Raw genomic sequence first — 20,363 nt, 5'->3', positions numbered from 1 at the left:
CTGTCCCCCCCCCCCAAGTGTCTAATATTTTAATAGAGCTTCATCAGACCATCAACATGGAGTTTTTGAAGAGAAATAGATACTGTGACAGACTGGTCTGGTTGTACCTCTCCCTAAAAGTGACCATGGGAGCTGGCAGAATGTTGGTGAGAGGCTGATAGTTGAAAACCATTAGTTCAGTTTATACTGACTGTGGGCTGTTAATAATGACTGACTGACTGACATTAGTTCAGTTAGAGTCAGAACTGGCTGAGGGAAGAAGCAGTAAGCTTGAGCCAGCATGTATCAGAACAGCAGCTTGCCACTGACTGGGTGAAAGCCAGCATAACAAAGAATCTCAAATGCCGGATTAGATCTGTAGTTGAGAAGTTCAAGTGTAGAGAAACTTTGTAATTGTCTACATGATTCACTCCATTGTTGCATTTAAGTCATGAATAAAAGTTAACTCCCTGTTCTTTAACCCTGTGGGCTGGATGTGTATGGTCTCAGGGGAAGAAGTACGTGTGCGTGCACATGCGCGTGCACATGCGCGTGCACACACACACACACAAAGATCTCAGTCTATATGTAAATATATTAGGATATGAATAAATGGTTGCAGTGTGTGAATGACACTGTCTTTGAGTCCTAAGCACAACAGCTCTGTGAAGTTAGATTCAGGTGGGTAGCTGTGTTGGTTAGCACCTTTAAGACCAACAGGGTTTAATTCTAGGTTTAAGCTTCCATGTGCATGCACACTTCTGTGAAGTGTCTTAGTGACTGTTAAAGAGGACTAGGCTACCATGTCTTGTGGTATCTGTGTGAGTGAGAGGCCCTGGTGTGTGAAAGAGCCTGGGTTCACTATGTATTTTAAAGAAGGCAAGATGTATTTTAAAGAAGGCAACTGTGACTGCCTGACTTACTGGTAACCCTGACCCTGGGTGACAGAGGTTGTGGAGGATGATAGGGTCTCTGAGTAAGTAAGGGGGGTGGGTCACAGATGCCTATTTTGTTATCTCCAAAGTGGATTTGGACTATAGCAGAGGTAAGGAAAAGCCTCACCAGTTAGGGTAAAGTCAATTTTTTGCTCATCTCTGTAGCCCTCTGAGAAAGCTCCTTCACTGTACAGGTGAAGTTGATAATGCAGTTTCACCTGTACAGTAAAATTGCTTCTCACTGTGACCTGCAAAGGTGAGAGGAAATTTTTGTCATTTTTACCTCTACAAGCTGCTTTTGCTGACACTGTGCATAATTCTCTGAGTTTAAACTAAGTGTTGCTTTGGGTACCCTTGTGTTCTGAGATTAGATTGATGGTCTCCTAGGAGAGGGCCTTCCCGCGTGCAGAAGCAAATTTCTAGAACTCTCTCCCCAGGGATATTTGACTGTCCCTTTCTGTTGCTGTCTTCCACCAGTGGGTGAAGACTTTTTTTGTTTCATGTGGCATCCCCTCAATGATCCCTCCTTCCTAACCAATTTTTAAATGTTTTATATGTATTTTTACTCTGTTTTTTAAACTCTTTTAAAAGTTGTTTTAATGAAGTGTGTTTTGAGGGCATATTTTAATGATTTTATAATGTATTTTATCATGTATTAAGGGCAGAAAGGCAGGATATAAATTTTGTAAACAGATAACAAATAAAAAATGAACACAAACATTCCAGCACCTTGTCTGTAAAACTATCACAACACAGTGAGGCAGCTGCAGGATTACAATAGCAGGCAGTGTTGCTAAAAAATTTGCTAGCAAAGTCTCAGCAGCACATCACAGACACAAACAGCCTCACAGTTCATCAGGATTTGCTGAAAGGAAATAGGAAGAAGTAATGATTGACAGGAAAAGAGGTGGAAACAAGACACGGGGAAAGAAGATTGAAATAAAACTGTATTAATACACAAGCACATCTGGATGATCTTTGTGAAATTCATACATGTGATTCATTTGCCCATCACATAGGAAAATATATATTATTCCTTTATTTTAAAGAAGTAAAACATAAGTGTGATTATTTACAGTATTAAAGTGACTTTCAACATTGGACATAAATACTATCTTTAGGCTTCTGTAAAGCACTAAAGCCTTCAAAAGCTTTAGTCTAATCTATAAAACAAAGAACAAATTTAGAGTCCAGTGGCACCTTTAAGACCAAAACTTTTTTGTTCAGAGTATGAATAAGGTGTGAATAAGGAACAAGGTATGAGCTTTCGTGTGCATACCTACTTTTTCAAATACATATTTGGAAAAGTGTGCATGCACACAAAAGCTCATACCTTGATTAAAACTTTGTTGGCTTTAAAGGTGCCACTGGACTCTATATTTGTTCTACTGCTTCAGACCAAGACAGCTGACCACCTGGAACTATAAAAACAAAGGTCATCAACATCCAAATCAGTGGGGGGGGGGACTCCAGTGCTGCTTTTCCAGTGAAACATAAACCAGCCCTTTGGAACATTTTGGGGAAAGTCAAAAGTCCCAGATGCAACATAAATAATGTATTTTTGTATGGGAAAAAACTGGAACCCTAACTCTGGAGATATTACTTGCTGCACAGAGGGTCAGTGTTGATACTGAACTGAACTGATTTGAAAGGAATATAATTTGTCAGTCTGATGGGTCATTAAAAACAACAACGAAACCATCAATTGTGTTAGGAGGTAAAGTACTTGAGATTACCACATGGGAATCCAAACAAGAGAAGGATCTAGCAAGAAGTGCTAATGCAGTGGATATTTTTGCATTAATGGAGGAGCCAGTAGTAAGTTCCATGCAAAGCTGGCCATGATAAAGGACAAAAACGGTAGGGACCTAACAGAAGCAGAAGAGATTAGGAAATGATGGCATCCCAGCTGAGCTATTCAAAGTCTTAAAAGTTGATGCTGTTAAAGTGCTGCCCTCAATTTGCCAGCAAATTTGGAAAACGCAACAGTGGCCCCAGGATTGGAAAAGGTCAGTATACATTCCAATCTCAAAGAAGGGCAATGCCAAGGAATGTTCAAACTATCGCACAATTGCACTCATATCACACGCTAGCAAGGTCATGCTCAAGATCCTACAAGCTAGGCTTCAACAGTACGTGGATAGAGAACTGCCAGAAGTACAAGCTGGGTTTCGAAGAGGTAGAGGAACTAGAGATCAAATTGCCAACATTCGCTGGATTATGGAGAAAGCAAGAGAGTACCAGAAAAATATCTACTTCTGCTTCATTGACGATGCTAAAGCCTTTGACTGTGTGGATCACAACAAACTATGGCAGGTCCTTAAAGAGTTGGGAGTACCAGACCACCTCACATGTCTCTTGAAAAACTTGTATAATGGGGTTTTTTGCATATACCATTTTAACTGAATTTTTACGGCATACATTGTATAAATATTACAGACCATGACATTACCTTTAGTTTGAGCTATGAATGGTTGCTGCATGACTATTCAAACTGGGATTAGCCAATTTACTGTACAAAGGTTGTAAGGCATTTTGATTTCACACACACTCCACCTCCTGCCACAACAAAATGTTGGTATGGCAACATGAAAATTCCCATTTTAGATCTTCAAGAAAAACCATAGCCCCTCCACTGGATTGATTTGGTAGCAGCTTCTGATGTAACATTGTAGTTGCTGTTGAGAAATAGGGTTTCCAACCCCCCCCCGGTTTGCTAGGGGTCCCCCATTATGGGGGGGGGTTTCTACCTGCCACCGGCTAGATGGCCGGCGGGGGAAACCCCGCCCCCAACACCCACAGCCACCCCTCTCCCTTCTCTCTTGAGAGAGAGGGGTGGCTGCCTTTAAGTGCGTGGAATGGAACCTGTGTTTCCTCCCAAGCCCGATCTCCGCTTGAGATCAGGCTTGCAGGGAAATGCCAGCTTTGTGCACTTAAAAGGGAAACGCGGCTCTTTGCTCTTAAAAGGGAAATGCCGGTTCCTGCACTTAAAAGGGAAACGGCGGCTCCTTTAAGTGCAGGGAACTGGTGTTTCTGGAGATCCAGCGGGCGGGTGGGGGGGCAGCGGACGTCACCGACATGATGTCATCACGTTGGGGATGCCCCGCCCCCTCCAGGAACGCCCCAAAGCCCCCCGCTGGGGGTGGAAGATGGACTTGGCAACCCTATTGAGAAATGAAAATATAAAGCTTCTCTTTATGCACTAAAGGTTGCAACAGTTTGCTTCAACTCTTGTCTAGGTAGCTTCAGTGTAACTGATACACAAAGTTGAATATGGTGCCTCCTTTCCTAGGCCACATCCTGTCTTAAACCTGGAGCAGCTAGTATAATTTTTAATATAAAACCCTACAGTGTAATATTGCTGTACATATTGATAAGCATTGACTTCATACATATTGAATCCCCAGAACCTGCCTACCTAGCAGAACTAAACAAGACGATTTTAAATATTTGGAGCAACCTCTGTTAGGAACCCTGCTCTTACTGTACTACAGTTCAGCAGTCCTGAATTCATTTAAGAATGCAGTGATGGTTCAGTAGTAATCTAATTCTAAGTGGCAAGATCTTCTTAGGGGGAGAGAATATCTGCAGAACAAGATTGAAAAGGTAAAATATTCCCTTGCTTATTATGAGAACATACTACAACAAAGAACATGGGGTTTTTTTCATGCAATGCATCTGTACAGTAAAATACATTAATCTTGTCTGAAGAGCTGTGATGCTGACCATAGGGCAATTTCTTATCTGATACTGAATTATTGCATTGTTACTGTCTGCAACATAAGTAGATTGAGGTGGCTATCAAATTAGTTTTATATAACTGGAATTGTACAGAAGTAGTATATAATAAAATCCTTTGATGTTTCTGAAAGAAATATGTGTGCTTGTTCATTGTGATCTTTTTTCACATAAACCTCTGACTATGGTGGTGGGGGAGACGTTAGTGGTGCATAGATAAGCACCATATTTCTTCTGGCATCTCCCACATTTGGCTCCCTGTCACGGTCTGTACCAGGCCTCCAATTCTGAGGATTAAAACTCTTCGATCTGACAACTTATTATCCTATACCCCTCTTCTTTTACTCTCAAATGTTTGATTACTTCAAATTATGATCTGTGTTGGGGGCTTCTTAACCCTGCTTGACACTTTTGCCCCTTCACCTCCAAAATATAATGTAGAGTTCCAGTCAAAGGAGGATCCTTGAAGAGACAGTTCCTCTGAAGGACTTGTTAGGGTCCAGGAACGTCTCATGCAGTGTTAAAGGATGGGGCCTCCCTCTGATACCTATTTTACCCTCCTCCATAATGACTGGTCCTTTGTACTCATGCACAGATTTCAGTGACATGGGACAACACCACAAGGAAGTTGTGAATCAAAGAGCCTGACCATTAAAAGTAGCCACACCTGATACAGACAAGCTCTGCCTGCTGGCAATTTGAAGATGGCAGAGGGAGAGGGTGGGGAGGGGGGAACGAATGTCACTTCTGGCAAATATATAGATTTGGACAAAACTCAAGTCTCAGGCATGTAGGAAGGAACCCAATTCAGGTTGGGACCATGGCAATTGGGGAGCTAGGATCTAAACCTTCCCTTTACCTCATGCCATTTTTCCTAACCTGAAGCAGCCCCAGGAAGCTCCTTCATGCTTCACTGGGTTAAATTTAAGTCTAATCTAGAAGGGCACATAGGGATCCCTGGGGTCATTTCAGGCTGGGAATATGGCATGAGGCTTAAGCCCTCTCTCCCCGTGCTCTGTGCACCTCATCTGAATTGGGGCCCTATGTACCTGAGAATTAACTTCAGAAAACAGTGGGAGCTCTAAACATAGGACTCCCTGAGGATGTTCGAGTTGGCCTCAGCTGCCCTTGGATGCAGACTTTGTTTCTAAGCTTCCTAAGCCAGCCTTGCAGCCAAAGCTGTTTGACCAGAATTGCTTACGCCCTTGCTCTAGGTCTTCGGGATCTGCATAACTCTTGGCCAGATTCCCAGTACTCCTTGGTTATCTAGATGTCTTTCCTGAGCTCTGTTGGCTTCCTGACAGTCACTTCACGGGTTCTGTGAGTTGTGGCATGTATTTTTTTGTGGCATTCATTTTCTGAGCAAAGCCAGGCATGGACAGAATGCTTGTACTCTAAAAACCAATTGAATATGTGATGGCTGTGGTTTCATGGTCATGAGGGAAATCATTATTGCTTCCCATGTTCCAAGCAGAATTTTGACATTTAAAATAGTTTTATTTATTTATTTATTTATTCGGGGGGGGGGGTAGTTGCCACTCACCCGAAGGGTCTTGTGGTGACTTACAAACATTAAAACCAATAAGGAAAAACAACATAAAAACAAATAACAAATATAAAATATTAACATTAAAACATTAAAATATTAAACTAAATGGCTATTACCATACCAGTATTAAAACAGCCCAAACACGTAGTTACCTTCCAAAGACCAACCTAAATAATTCAGCTTTGCATGCCGTGCAGAAACTAAACAAGTCTGGCAGGGCACGGGTGTCATCCAAGAGTGCATTCCACAACTGAGAAGGCCCTTCCCCAAGTGATAGCTAAGCAAGCCATCCTGGGGCCAGGCATCTGCAAGAGGCCCCTAGATGATGACCGAAGGGAGCACAGGGGTTGTAACAGGAGAGATGGTCCCGTGGGTATGAGGGTCCCAGACCATTAAGGGCTTTGAAGGTTAACAGCAACACCTTGGATTGGATTTCAAGTCTAATTGGTAGCCAGTGCAGCTGCTGCAGAATTGGACTAATATGAGCTGACCATGATGTTCCAGTCAGCGACTTGGCAGCTGCGTTCTGGACCACGAGCAGTTTCCAAAGCATTTTCAAGGGTAGTCCTTCATAGAGCGAATTGTAGTAGTGCAGTCTGGAGGTGACCATTGCATGGATCAATGTGGCACGGTCTGACACAGACAAATAAATAAGGAGCCAGCTGATGGGCCTGGCGGAGGTGAAAAAATGCTGACCACACTACCATGGACACTTGTTTATCCAATGACAGAACAGAATCTAACCACACCCCGAGATACAGAGTCTACAGCTGTCAACTGGACACCACTGAGTCTTGGGAGTGACCCTCCAACTAGCATCTCAGTCTTTTCCAGCCACATGACCTCTGTCTTGGATGGATTCAGCTTCAGCCAGCTCCCCCTTAACCATTGGACCACAGCATCCAGACACCGGGATACTGCTGAGATATTTTGTGAAATACAGCCCAGGGCTGCTCATTTAGATTAATCTGTTGTTTGTCTCTTCTCTATCTCTTTTTTTTAATGCCTTATGCCATGCTACTCCATACACCTTTACAGTCTTCCCCTTTTTGTCTTGCTAACTAAAATGTTTTTCTTCTTAAAGTTCCTCCCCCAAGATCAGTTTCTTCAATATTTTTTTCTGAAATGCTTCTCACCTTTCCTCCATATCCAACCTGTCCACTGCCTACTGATTCTCCCCTAATTCATCATTGCTCATTTGGTATCCATGTCTTTGCCATCCATGTCTTGTCCATCTGAGTGGCAGTCCACATGTTACAGCGATCTTTTTCATCACACACAGTGCTTCACACAGAGGCTGCTTGAAAAAAGTAATGTGTTTGATTCCATTACTTCCGGTGCCATCCTAAGCAGGTCTTCTTAGACTCACACCCAGGACCTGACCTGGCACATTGTGTTTGATAATTCAGTTTATCAGTAGTGATAAAGTGTTCTTCTTTTAGATGTTATCCACTTAGCATTTTTTTGCTGATTCTCCCCACTTCTTTAGCAGTAGAAAAGAGCAAGAGTCTAGTAGCACCTTAAAGACTAACACGATTTGTGTAACTGAAGAAGTGAGCAGTGATAAAAGCTCATATGCCACAAATTTTGTAAGTCTTTAAGGTGCTGCTGGACTCTTGCTCTTTTCTACTGCTACAGACAAACACAGCTACCCATCTTGATCCATCCCCACTTTTTTAGTTAGTCCAAATTAAAGAGGTTTAATCAGTATAGATTAGAAAACTTTGCAGTACAATGTTCACAATGAAAATATGCTGTAAACGATTTTTGTGTTTCCTGAAGCAAATTTGTCTCTGTTCTGATGCACAGCTGATACCTTGCTGTTTGTTGGTGATGAGAAGGTTCCCTGTTGTCAGCAGCTGCTCTTGGCTAAGCTTGGGAGAATTTGGCTGCTTTCCTTATTGCAGTCTGCTGGAAGAAGCAGGCTCTCATTTCTCTTGCCAATGACTATGTGAAAAGTTTAGAAGATACACACAACTAATCCATCAACCAAATTACCAAGTTGCATGTATTGCTGCTGATATACACAGTTGAAGCCCTAGTCATTCAGGAGAGTGACAGGCGTTGTTCTCTTTTTTCCTTCATTTTATAATATTACTCAGTCCCACCCCAACTCCTTTTCCATCTACTTAATCTCATGCTAGCTAAACTTGCTGCCTTCTGGTTGTAACAGTGGTGGCAAATGAGTGTCCTGAAGTCTGCCTTGCAGCATGTCTGGTTTGATGAAGAGGTAGCTCTTCTGATACCCCTGGCTGAATTTATTTATTTATTTTTTAATGAATTTGGTACAGTGAACTTCAGTCAAAGTTGCCTATTTACTATACAGACCATACATAACAGGTGACAAAGTGCAGTATTTTATCTTTAGGAAAAAAACAGATTTATAGTACAAATAATTCAAAACAAAGAATGGGGGGAAACTACATTTAAAAAAAAATAGATAAATCACCTGTACTTGCCTATTAGCAAAGGGGGGGGGGAATACTGTTAGGTCACCTGTTACTCCCTCCTCCCAAGATAATCCTCCTGCTGGATGTAATTTTAAAACTGTTATCACTGTTTACCTCTCCACTGATGGGAGTGAATTCCACTGATGGGAGTAGCACCTGTCTTTCCCCACACATGGGAGTGATAGTTCTGGTTAACCTATCTACCACCATCTTGTATCTTATTTAAGGTATGTACAATCCAGTATAGTCTCCACTCCAAAATGCTGATTAAGCATAATTATACACCGCCCAAACACTTACCTGATAACCTTCATCTTTTCATATAGGCATCTGTTTTCATATATATTTAACAACTCACAGATGGTGTCTCTTAAAGTTATACAGGACCTGGATAGCCCAGATTAGCCTTGACTTGGCTAGCCCAGGCTAGCCCACTCATCAGATCTCAGAAGCTAAGCAGGGTTGGCCTTGGCTAGTATTTGGAAGAGAGACCTCCAAGGAATACCAGGGTCGTGATGCAGTGGCAGGCAATGGCAAACTACCCCTGAAACAGCTTGTGCCTTAAAAACAACTTTAGCTCACCACCCTGTGGTGAATGATGCTAAAATTTATTTATTTATTTATTTATTTATTCAGGTATTTCTACCCCGCCCTACCCCGCAAGCGGGCTCAGGGCGGCTTACAAGGGGCATAGGCCCATACATAAAATTCAATAAAATCCGATATAATCACAGAATACAATCAATACATACTGTTAATAGTAATAGTAATAAAGTGCTTTAAGTTTTTAAGTTCCAAGATGGTCTACAGTTGTCTCTTACAGGAAGTAACCCCTGCCAGCGCTAGTTATACTAATATAATACCGGCAGTCTTAATCCAAGCTAATCGGCTGATCTTGCCGCCATATAGTCCGTCTTGCCACCGGGCCATCAAGGGCGATCCAACTTTGATGGTATTTCCACCGTTGGTAGTGGTGGAAGGGGGGGGGCAGGTGCGGCGGCCCCTACATAAAGGCCTGGCGGAAGAGCTCCGTCTTGCAGGCCCTGCGGAATTGCATAAGATCCCGCAGGGCCCTGATCTCTTCCGGTGGTGAATGATGCTAAAAGAGCTAGAATGTCTAGCTGCTAGACAATCTTAGGATCTCCTGGCTATACTACACACAATTATTAACAACAACAATAACAGGAATTTTCTATGGCAGTAAGCTTGACTTCTGATATCATTTTGGATCACATGGATATTTAATAATTATGAATGCTGTTTGTTTCAATAGCAACCTGACAGCTTGAAATTTGGTCTCAACAGATGTTAGTAATAAATATATACATAAAATTCAATTCAATAAAACTCCAAATAAATACAGTTAAAACCATTTAGATGTGGTGATATCCTCTGGTATATATAATTCTGTTTTGGTCATGGACTCCCCTGAACATTCCAACATGCTCCAAAATCAGTTCGTTCTCTGATCTGCCATTCAGAGGGTCTCCCTATCCACTGGCTGCTTTGCCTGAGTCCTGCCTCCAACATTCTAAACATTTTGCTGTTCCTCTCCCCACCACAGCCAGTCAGAACACAGAGGTCATTTGCATATGTGGCCTGATTCGCCTTTGCCTCGGAACACAGAGGTCGTTTGCATATGCGGCCTCACTGGCCTTTCCCTCTAACATTCTAAACAGTTTGCTGTTGATGTTCTGAGGTAAAATAAATTTCCCCTTAGTGTCTGTTGGGGGAAACCATGGTTGCAAATCTCCAGGTGAGGGCTAAAGATCACTCAGAATTACAGCTGTTTTCCAGATGGAAGAGATCAGTTCCCCTGGAGAAAATGGTGCACTCTGTGTCCTTATATCCTGCTGAGATGGCCCCTGTATGACAGCCAATGTGATGTAGCAGTCAGGGCTTCATCTATTAAAACTGATGTCCAGATGACCCAGATCAGTTCTCTTGGAAACAATGGCTGCTTTGGGCAGTAGATTCTATGGCATTATACCCTGCTGAGGTCCCTCCCCACCCAAAATCCTGCCCTCCCCAGGCTCTATCCCTCAAATCTACAGGTTTGTTCCAACCCAGAGTTTCAGTTCGCTCTCTGATCTGTCATTCAGAGGGTCTCCCTATCCACTGGCTGCTTTGCCTGAGTCCTGCCGCCAACATTCTAAACAGTTTGCTCTTCCTCTCCCCCCCCCACAGCCAGTCAGAACACAGAGGTCATTTGCATATGTGGCCTGATTCGCCTTTGCCTCGGAACACAGAGGTCGTTTGCATATGCGGCCTCACTGGCCTTTCCCTCTAACATTCTAAACAGTTTGCTGTTGATGTTCTGAGGTAAAATAAATTTCCCCTTAGTGTCTGTTGGGGGAAACCATGGTTGCAAATCTCCAGGTGAGGGCTAAAGATCACTCAGAATTACAACTGCTTTCCAGATGGCAGAGATCAGTTCCCCTGGAGAAAATGGTGGACTCTGTGTCCTTATATCCTGCTGAGATGGCCCCTGTATGACAGCCAATGTGACGTAGCAGTCAGGTCTCTAGCTATTAAAACTGATGTCCAGATGACCAAGATCAGTTCTCCTGGAGACAATGGCTGCTTTGGGCAGTGGATTCTATGGCATTATACCCTACGGAGGTCCCTCCCCACCCCAAATCCTGCCCTCCCCAGGCTCTACCCCTCAAATCTACAGGTATTTCACAACCCAGAGTTGGCAACCGTGTAATCAGCTATGGAACTACTTTCCAGACCCTTGGAACCCAGAAAACATGGCACAGGAGGAGGTGCTTTTCTACCTTAGCTGCCACTGCATAACATCCCCCTCCCCCTCAAAAAATAAGTCAGAGGTGGAGAGAACCATATCTGTTACCATGAGGCTGTCCTCCCATTCTACCCACTTGGGGCAGCAAAATGACTTGAGACCGCCTTGCCTTATAGCTAAGCAGAAGAAAAGAAACATGGCTTGCCTCCCTCCAGTTTCTGCTTCCCTCTGCCGCCCCACCAGCCACAGACAGGACACTCATCTGGAGCTTCCTTCTAGATCTCGTCGTATTTCTTCCCACAACGGGCATTACTCCTAGTCATGTAATAAAGTTCAAGTGCAGCACAGCCAATGAAATCATTCTTACTGAAACGCCCAGCAAAAAAGCTCAGTCCTTACAGCCCTGTGGAATTGCTGGAGGTCCCGCAGTGCTCTGATCTCACTAGGGAGATCATTCCAGAGCGTCAGCACCACCGAAGAGAACGCCCTGGTCCTAGTTGCTGCCAGCTTGTCGTCCCTAGGCCCAGGGAGGGCCAAGCGGTTTTGTGTTCCAGATCGCAGTGCTCCCTGGGGCACATGCAGGGAAGGGCGGTCCTTCAGGTAGGCAGGCCATAAAGGGCTTTAAAGGTCAAAACCAGCACCTTGAAACGAATCTGGAACGCTATTGGCAGCCAGTGCAATGACTTCAGCACAGGCTGGATGTGCTCCCGCATAGGGAGGCCCATCAACAGCCTGGCTGCAGCGTTCCGCACCAACTGCAGCTTCCGGAGTTGCCCCAAGGGCAGCCCCATATAGAGAGCGTTGCAGTAGTCCAATCTTGAGGTGACCATAGCGTGGATCACTGAAGCCAGATCATTGCGTTTGAGGAAGGGGACCAACTGCCTAATCAGCCGAAGATGGTAAAAGGCTGTCTTGGCAGTGGCTGCTACCTGGGCCTCCATTGTCAGGGAAGCATCCAGGAGCACTCCCAAACTGCTGACTCTCGCCACTGGCACCAACGGCGCCCCACTGAAGGCCGCCAACAGGTGAGGGCGATCAGTGCTGTCTCTGTCTTGTGACCCGGGTGGAAGCCAGACTGAAAGGGATCCAGCGTGGAAGTGTTACCCAGAAAACTCTGCAACTATATCACCACTGCCCTCTCTATTAATTTGCCCAAAAAGGGCAAATTGGAGACCGGCTGATAGTTGGCCAATTCGGCCAGGTCCAGACATGGTTTCTTTAGGAGACGGTGGACCATCGCTTCCTTTTTTCTTTTCTTTTTTAATCCCCCAGAGGGGATTTTTTTATTGCATTTTCTATAAACTACAATGAAAAAAAGGGGGAAGGGAAAACTACATTTATGGGAGAAAGGAAAGAAAAGCAAACTAAATCCCCAAGAATTGGAGATCATTACAATAGCTTGTATCAGCGTTAGTCTAAAATGCTATGATTACATTGAACATAGTTGATCATGCTATATTATTTATCTTTAAAACCATTGTTTTCACTATTTAAGAAAAATAACAAGAGCATCATTGATATCTTTAAGGCCTTAAAGCACAGCTCAGAGTTATTCAGCCTTCATTTTGTTTTATCTTTTCTAATCCTTAATTGATATTCTCGCTTAGGGGCTGCTGCCTCTTTTTCGGAGACAGAGTCCCCATCGGAAGTAGCTGAGTCCATTTCATCACTAGGTTTGCTGTCTTCTTCTTCCTTGCTGTCCTCACCAGACTCTCCCAGTTGCAGTCTCAGGAACTCACGCGCTTTAGAAACAGAGTCATTTTTTTCTTTTTTATCCTGCAGATTGAAAATTATGCCTTTGGGGATCAACCATCTGTAAGGAATGCTGTTTGTTTGTAAAAATAGGTTTCAGGATTTGGTCCCTCACATGTCTCTTCGAGAATCTAACCACTATCTCCCCAGGCAGATTATTTTTCTTGATATAAATGGAATAGGTTCTATAAACCACATCCATTTCGCTTACAAGGTATTCTGCTTTTAAATCTGTGATTGGGGCTAGCGCATCACTCAGCAGTTGCTTTAGATTCTCTTCTTTTGCTTCAGGGACCCCTTTTAACCAGAGGACTAGGTTAGCTTTTTCCATTTGTAGATGCAAAAGTTGATATTCATCTGAAGCTTGCTTCTTTTCCAGCATTTGAACCTTTTTCTTAACGTTTTTAGAGTTGGCATCCATTTCCTTCACTTTCTCAGCTGTTTGCTCCATCTTTTTTGTAGTCTCAGTCAATTGGAGCTGCTGAGCTGCAAAGTTCTGGTTTAAAGCTGTGTTGATTGATATTCATCATCTGGTCCAGTAGAGGGTGCAAAGAGTCCGCTAACAGTTTAGAAAACTCAGTGGTATCTTCCGGCCGCGGGCTCATGCTCCCTGGTGGTTTCACTTTTGCTTGTCTGTTGTTCTCCGTTTTTTTCCAAACCGTTTTAATGCATTGTTTACTTTTTTGAAAACTAGCGAAAGTCTCTGAATTTTGCCCAAACGCTTACAGGCACTCTAGTTGATCTCTTAAAATAGATTTCAATGCATTTTCTTCAGCTCCCCCTTGGCAAATCACTATTCTCTTTGTGCATGTGGGAGGGGCCCCTCCCCCGCTCGCTCATTTTGTCGTTCCCAGGGGGGCTTTCTTTTAAATTCCTGGTATTTTGATTGAACTCGACTCACTGTTCATTGGTGGTACGAAGACCTCGCTCAAGGTACATTTTTTGCGCTTGATCTCCAATGCTTGTTCCAATCAGCGGCTCTGGTTCCATTGCGGACGCAGCAGCGGCAGGACCGTTGGGGCGGGAGAGCGCCTCAATTCTCCAGCAGTGCGCTGACAAAGAGGATACCCTTCAAAGCCCCATGGCTAGGAGTCTTTCACAAAGGCTCGGGGGGTGGTGACCAGTGCGCCAGTGCCCCCCCTCCAAACCACTGGCGCGCGGATCGCTTCCCCGGGAGTTCCAGGAGAAACGTCCGCTATCGTGTCACCATAAACCGTAAGTCCTACCATCGCTTCCTTGAGAGCCCCTGGGAACAGCCCCTCAGAGAGGACCTGTTGATAATATCCTTAAGGGTGCCTCGCAACCCCTCGCGGCCAGCTTTAATTAGCCAGGAGGGGCATGGGTCAAGTCTGAGTGTGGTTGGACATACTGTTGAGATCAGTCTGTCAACTTCCTCTAGGCTGAGTGGATTGAAACAATCCAGAATGGGACTTAAATAATGTTGGTCAGGAGTATTTCAAGGAATTAATATACCTTAACTTGATTTATGGTACCAAAATTTAACTCTGATACATTTGAAAGGGCACAGCATTCTGTAGTCAATTAGGCACTGCAGAAAAGATTAAGAGAAATGAAGAAATGTTTGCACTTCATCTCAGTTCTGGAACTATATTTTTAGTACATTAACATTTTCTGCATTTGAGATTGTTTGGCTTTTTATTTTGTTTGCTTCTTTTTGTCATGCTAGGTGTCTTCAGATCTCCTGATAATAAGTGGTGATCCAGCTATTACTGTAGAACCTGGTGGCACAGCTGCTTATACTCTGAATATATCTCCATGGAAACGTGGAAAAATTCAAGGTATATTTTAATTTAGCACTGCATTATAAGTATTACATAATTACCTCATGATTGCACAAGGTACAGCTAAACGCTGATGAAATTACCTCACTCTCACCTCTGTTTTACCAAAGCATCAATCAGGAAAGCTTTTTGCTTGTACAAGAGTCTCCCTCAACAATACACATTTAATAATATCCAATTCAAAATGTAACTTCAACTTAGATTGTTCATAATGTAGTTTTCAGTCACCTATGCCAATCTAGCTTTGGCTACAAGCCAACAAAGCTGTTTATGCTCATGAGGGGACCATGCTCACAGTCAAGGTTTCCTGTACTGCTTTTATCACAGCAAAATTTTCTGCTGAAGAGGCCAAGCTGTTGTTTAAACTGTGCTGAAACTTACCATGCTGGTTACTGGAGCTGCGGCAAAATTGGCATAGAGAGCCCTGACCATTTTTTGTGAATCACCCATAGGAGCGCCTGGTTTTCTCACAAATAGTTCTGCTTCTGAACAAAATAAACAAGTCAGCCTTCATCTGCCCATTCAGATATCTACAAGTGCTTTATCATACATTCAGAAATGAGAAGGACTGCTCCCAGGATTTTTTCCAGGACAAACTTTGCCTTCATGATTGACTTCCTGGTATGACAGACATAATATTCTTACAAGCTTGCAGTCTCACTTAGTAACAGAGCTGTATGATGACTGTTAGCTGGATGTGCGGGATTTTTTTAACCGGAATCTAACATCCTATATTGTATCTATTTATGCCACACTTTTGTAATAAACAGTTCTTTCCTTGTCCCATATTTTTTATTTAAATAAGAGCATAGTTCCCATTCCACCCTGCAGCAGGACATAAGGCCAACTGAAAACTCAGCACTTATCTCTGTACAATTTTCTCAGCTTCAGATGTCCCTTACAGCTATCTGCTCCATTTGCTAGCTGTCTTTATTGACTGAGGCAGGGAGTACCTCACTCGAATTGGGATATTTGGTTAATATAGCAGAGTTTGCCCAGTCATAGAAGTGTGATATTGAGTGCAGTAAATAAATCTCCCAAGAAGTATGTAAGTAAATTAAGTAAACTAACATTTATTCAAGGAGATCCAGTTCATATTTAGGTTGCATTCAAAAGGGGAGAAAGAGTACAAATCTAAAGACTACTTTCCCTATCACAAATGGCCAGCTTGTCTGGCATCATGTGTTTGGGAGTATGAGGGCATCATATCTACAGGAGAGACATGCAGAGACATGTGTTTCCATGGAAGGCCATGTGAAGTGAGGGGGGGAGGTGTCAGAGGGAAGCTCCCAGGTTAAGACAAAGAGAGGTATCGCATTCAAAGAGATGGCATCTATACACACTTAGAGTGATGTAGTGCCCCCAAATGTCCAGGCATGCTGAGTTGCCCACTCCAACACTCTCTTTCGACTCTGTATGCCTTGAAGGTTCACAATGTTCAGGTTGTCCCACAGGCCTTGGTATTTGTTTCTTGGTAGGGATTTGGTAAATGTGTCCACCATTTTCTCAGTGGGACAGTTGTGTAGTTTGACAAGTCCTTGTCCCTGCAGGACACTTACATAGTGGTTCCTGATTCCTAGTGAGAACCAATGGGAGCGCTAGGATCCTGAAGAGAACCTATCATTACCAGGGCTCTGTATATAGAACCTATCACAGGAAGTGGCAGTGTGTTGGGTGTGAGTGTGTGCACCAATATAAACCGGGCTTGTGTCGGCTAAGTTATCTTTGTTTCTTCCAATGTAATTAATAAATGAGAGCTGATTTCACTATGCTACGCCTGGAACTCCGATACTTTTCAACTGTACTTTGTACTGTAAAGACAGGGGTCAGTTTTGCCTTTTCTGAAGCCCTGACTGAGTAGCATCTTGGACAGCTTATCCAACCACGCTTTTGCAGCTTGTTTAAGCCCATAAAGTCCCTTGTGAAGTTTACAGACTAGATGTTTATTCCTTTCATCTGTAAACCCCGGTGGCTGTTTCATGTATAATTCTTCTTCCATTTCACCATGTAAAAGGGCATTCTTAATGTCTAAGTGTTCCGTTTGTATGTTTCTGGAAGCTGTGATGCTTAGAAGCATCCTAATTATGAAGTATTTTACAGCTGGTGCAAAAGTTTGGTCATAGTCTGATCCATAAATTTGAGAGAATCCTTTTGCCACTAGGCTGGCTTTGTAGCTCTCAGCATCACTATTTGCATCCTGCTTAGCCTTAAAGACCACTTACATCTAATGGCATTCTTGCCCTTAGGTAGTTCAGTGAGTGTCCATGTGTTGTTTTTATGCAGTGTGTCCATTTCTTTTTGTGCTGCTTTCCTCCACTTGTTTGCTTCTGGTTCAGACATGTACTGGAATTCAGCTCATGATGTTGGTTCATGTGGTAGTGATGCCCTTGTAAGGTAGATTAGTTTCTCAGCTGGAACTCCCTTATCGGCCTGCAATGAGCATCTGAGGTCCAGGGTCTTGTCTGCCTCTGCAGCAGTCTCCAGCTCCTCTGGCTGATCTGTTAATTCAAGAACTTCCACCTCCACCTCCTCTTTTGGTTGTGTCTGTGCAGTGACTGGTTCTGGGTGATACACCAGAAGCTGGTTGCTGTTGCCATCTTCCTTTGAATGGTTATATGTTGCAGCAGTCTGATTGTTTCTTGGTTGCTCATCGAACTATACCACCCTGCTTGTAGTAATTTGGTTACTTGGGTTTAGAATTCTTTATCCATTGCCCTCTGGAGAATAGCCTACAAGGATGCCTTCTTTGTCTCTGGGTTCCAGTTCAGATCTCTTTTCTTCTGGTATATGAGCATAGGCCTTGGATCCAAATACCGTAATGTTTTTTACACTTGGCTTGCTGTTATGCCATAACTCAGAAGGAGTTTTTTTCTGTGGCTTTGGCTGGCAATCTGTCTTGCAGGTAAACTGCGGTCATTGCAGCTTCTCCTCAGTGCCTGTTGTTCTCTGTCACAAAGGATAAATAGAATAGTTTTCACATAATTCTTGAAGCAATTGTAAACAAGGAAAAAATATTTCCAAAATGGAAATCCTAGTTGGAGTTAGCCATAGTTAGTGTCAGTGCAGCTGTAACACTGAACCACAGTGAACTACCAGAGAAGGAGGGTGTAATTTGCACTGGAGGAGTTGTGTGAGCCTGCTAGTTCAAAAAACATTTTTGAACAAGCATCGTTCCTTTTGAATTCTGTACAGTATGGTGGCCAGTATCAAACTGTAATTAGAATCAAACATCTGAATTGTATTTTATTCAAGGTCTTAGGAACCTTTGTATCAGGGTACCAGTTCATCCTATGAAACAAGTGCTTCAGTTAACAGAACATCTGGTAACTATTTGTTTTAGGTGTAATTTCATTTGTTGCTGAAGATGGAGAACCCCAGGAGTGTCAACTGAACAACTTACTGGAGAATACATGTGGTACACAGAAATTACAAACAGTCAATGTAGCAGACACTGGTAGGTTTACTATTATGGGTAATTTCATTATCCAACTATATAAATATCCTATCATCATTCATTTCTCAATAAAATACATATTTTATATGCTAAGCCATGTGCCTATTGGAATAATGCATACTGCCTGAGTATAGAACAGTTTCTTGTTTTGTGAAGCATGTTTATTTAGTTTCTGATTTGGTTTGGCTTTTCTTCCTCCTCCATTTGTGCGTGAATCATTTAATGGTCATTGGCAAACTGAGGATCTACATACATACGTATATACATATAGATATAAACACACACACACACACAAACTATACTGCAATATACCATACTGGCTGCTGGATCCGCTAAAAAACTGGCATAAGAGACAAAATTGCCATTCAGACACTATGTATGAGTGTGTTTTTATGTTATTAAGTATTAATCTTTTCCTTTGAAAGTTCAGAGACCAGTAGGGCTGCCAGCCTCCAGGTGGGGCCTGGGGATCTCCTGCTTTTACAACTGATCCCCAGTTGACAGAGATCAGCTCCCCTGGAGAAAATGGCTGCTTTGAAGGGTGGACTCTGTGGCATTGTACTGCGCTGACGGCTCCCCTCCCCAAACCACACCCCCTCCTGGCTCCACCCCCAAAGTCTCCAGGTATTTTCCAACCCAGACGTGGCAACCCTAGAGACCAGTTTAAATTTTCCCCTGATCAGTGCAGAAGTATAAATCATGAAAAGAGTAGGACAGTAAAATGTGTAATATTTGTGATTGCCTACTTGCAAATAAATGGTATTAATAACCCACACACTCTGTTAAAAATCCTCAAGGCTGCTTACAGCATCATTAGTAGGCACTGTCTTTGGAGAACACACACACAACACCGTAGGCTATAATAGAGCCAAATAAATTCAGATTTCCCAATTATTTCCTGAATCCCAGTACCATACTGATACTGGGATTTGGGAGTATCAGGAAACACCAATATTTTACGGGTTCAATATACTCAAACCCCAAAAATATTGATTTTTTTTACACACCCCTACTCTGCACACATATGGCTCAAGCTGGATTGAAGCAAATGCCTTTATTAAATTAGTGTAAAGTAGTTAACCTCTTAATAGACTTCTTCAACTTACCTTACAATTGATGTTTCCTAGTTTAGTAAAGGGAGTATTTGGTGTATATCAGTATGTGCATTGTTATTTTATTTTCAGAACAGACTTGGAAGAGCTGATACATCTTAGAACTTAAATGTTTTGTGGTAAAATTGTTTACTAGCCTGCCTAGCTTTTAAAGGTTTTAAAAGCCATAAATGTCTATATTACCTTCTCCATTTACAAAGATAATTGTAGCAATAAAATAAAATAAAATCAGATACTGTAATAGCTTCACCTTTAAATCTTAAAGGTTACATTCATAACAAGCAGCTAACAGTATATCATGTAATAAATTGATTTTACGAAAATAATCTGTTCTAAGATATTACCTTCCTTTTCAGTGTGTCTTCAGTTAATTAACATGTTAATAATATTTTAAGGGCAGATTTTCAAAACTTTGAAAAAAGATAACATTTAGAAATAATTACTTTAGAATTTTTTTCAGCTAAATCTGCTTTTCAAAAATTAAACATGAATATATTAATTTTATATAAAAACAATATTATAAAATGCATTCCACATGTGTTTCCCCCTGAAAGTTGCAGCCTAGTATCTTCCAGGTTTTGAGATCTCTCTCTCTCTCTCTCTCTCTCTCTCTCTCTCTCTCTCTCACACACACACACACACACACACACGATTACCAGTAAAACATATACATTTCTAAAACTTTAAATGTATATCCACATGTACTTTTACTGCAATGTCTTCTATCTTTGTAACCCATTTCCTGTATTATGGTACATCATGCCATAGACAATTTTTTGTCTGCTTTGTTTTCCAATTCCGGAATCCTAGTCCAACTACATTATTTTTTGAGGTCTTTGCTGTCTG

At 42.5% G+C, this 20,363-nt stretch overlaps 1 protein-coding gene across 1 annotated transcript in view; it reads left to right on the top strand.

Annotated features, from left to right (window-relative positions):
• The window catches only part of CFAP47 (cilia and flagella associated protein 47), a 387,027-nt gene that overhangs the window by 213,205 nt on the left and 153,459 nt on the right, over positions 1-20,363 (top strand). The window contains exons 52-54 of the mRNA XM_015421363.1: positions 13,180-13,212; positions 14,837-14,948; positions 18,292-18,405. Coding sequence (XP_015276849.1) covers positions 13,180-13,212; positions 14,837-14,948; positions 18,292-18,405 — 259 coding nt within the window. The remainder of the gene's footprint in view (positions 1-13,179; positions 13,213-14,836; positions 14,949-18,291; positions 18,406-20,363) is intronic.

The sequence above is a fragment of the Gekko japonicus genome, unplaced genomic scaffold (assembly GCF_001447785.1).
Source record: "Gekko japonicus isolate JY-2015 unplaced genomic scaffold, Gekko_japonicus_V1.1 scaffold625, whole genome shotgun sequence".
Taxonomy (NCBI): Eukaryota; Metazoa; Chordata; class Lepidosauria; order Squamata; family Gekkonidae; genus Gekko; species Gekko japonicus.
This window is presented reverse-complemented; position numbering and strand designations above follow the sequence as displayed.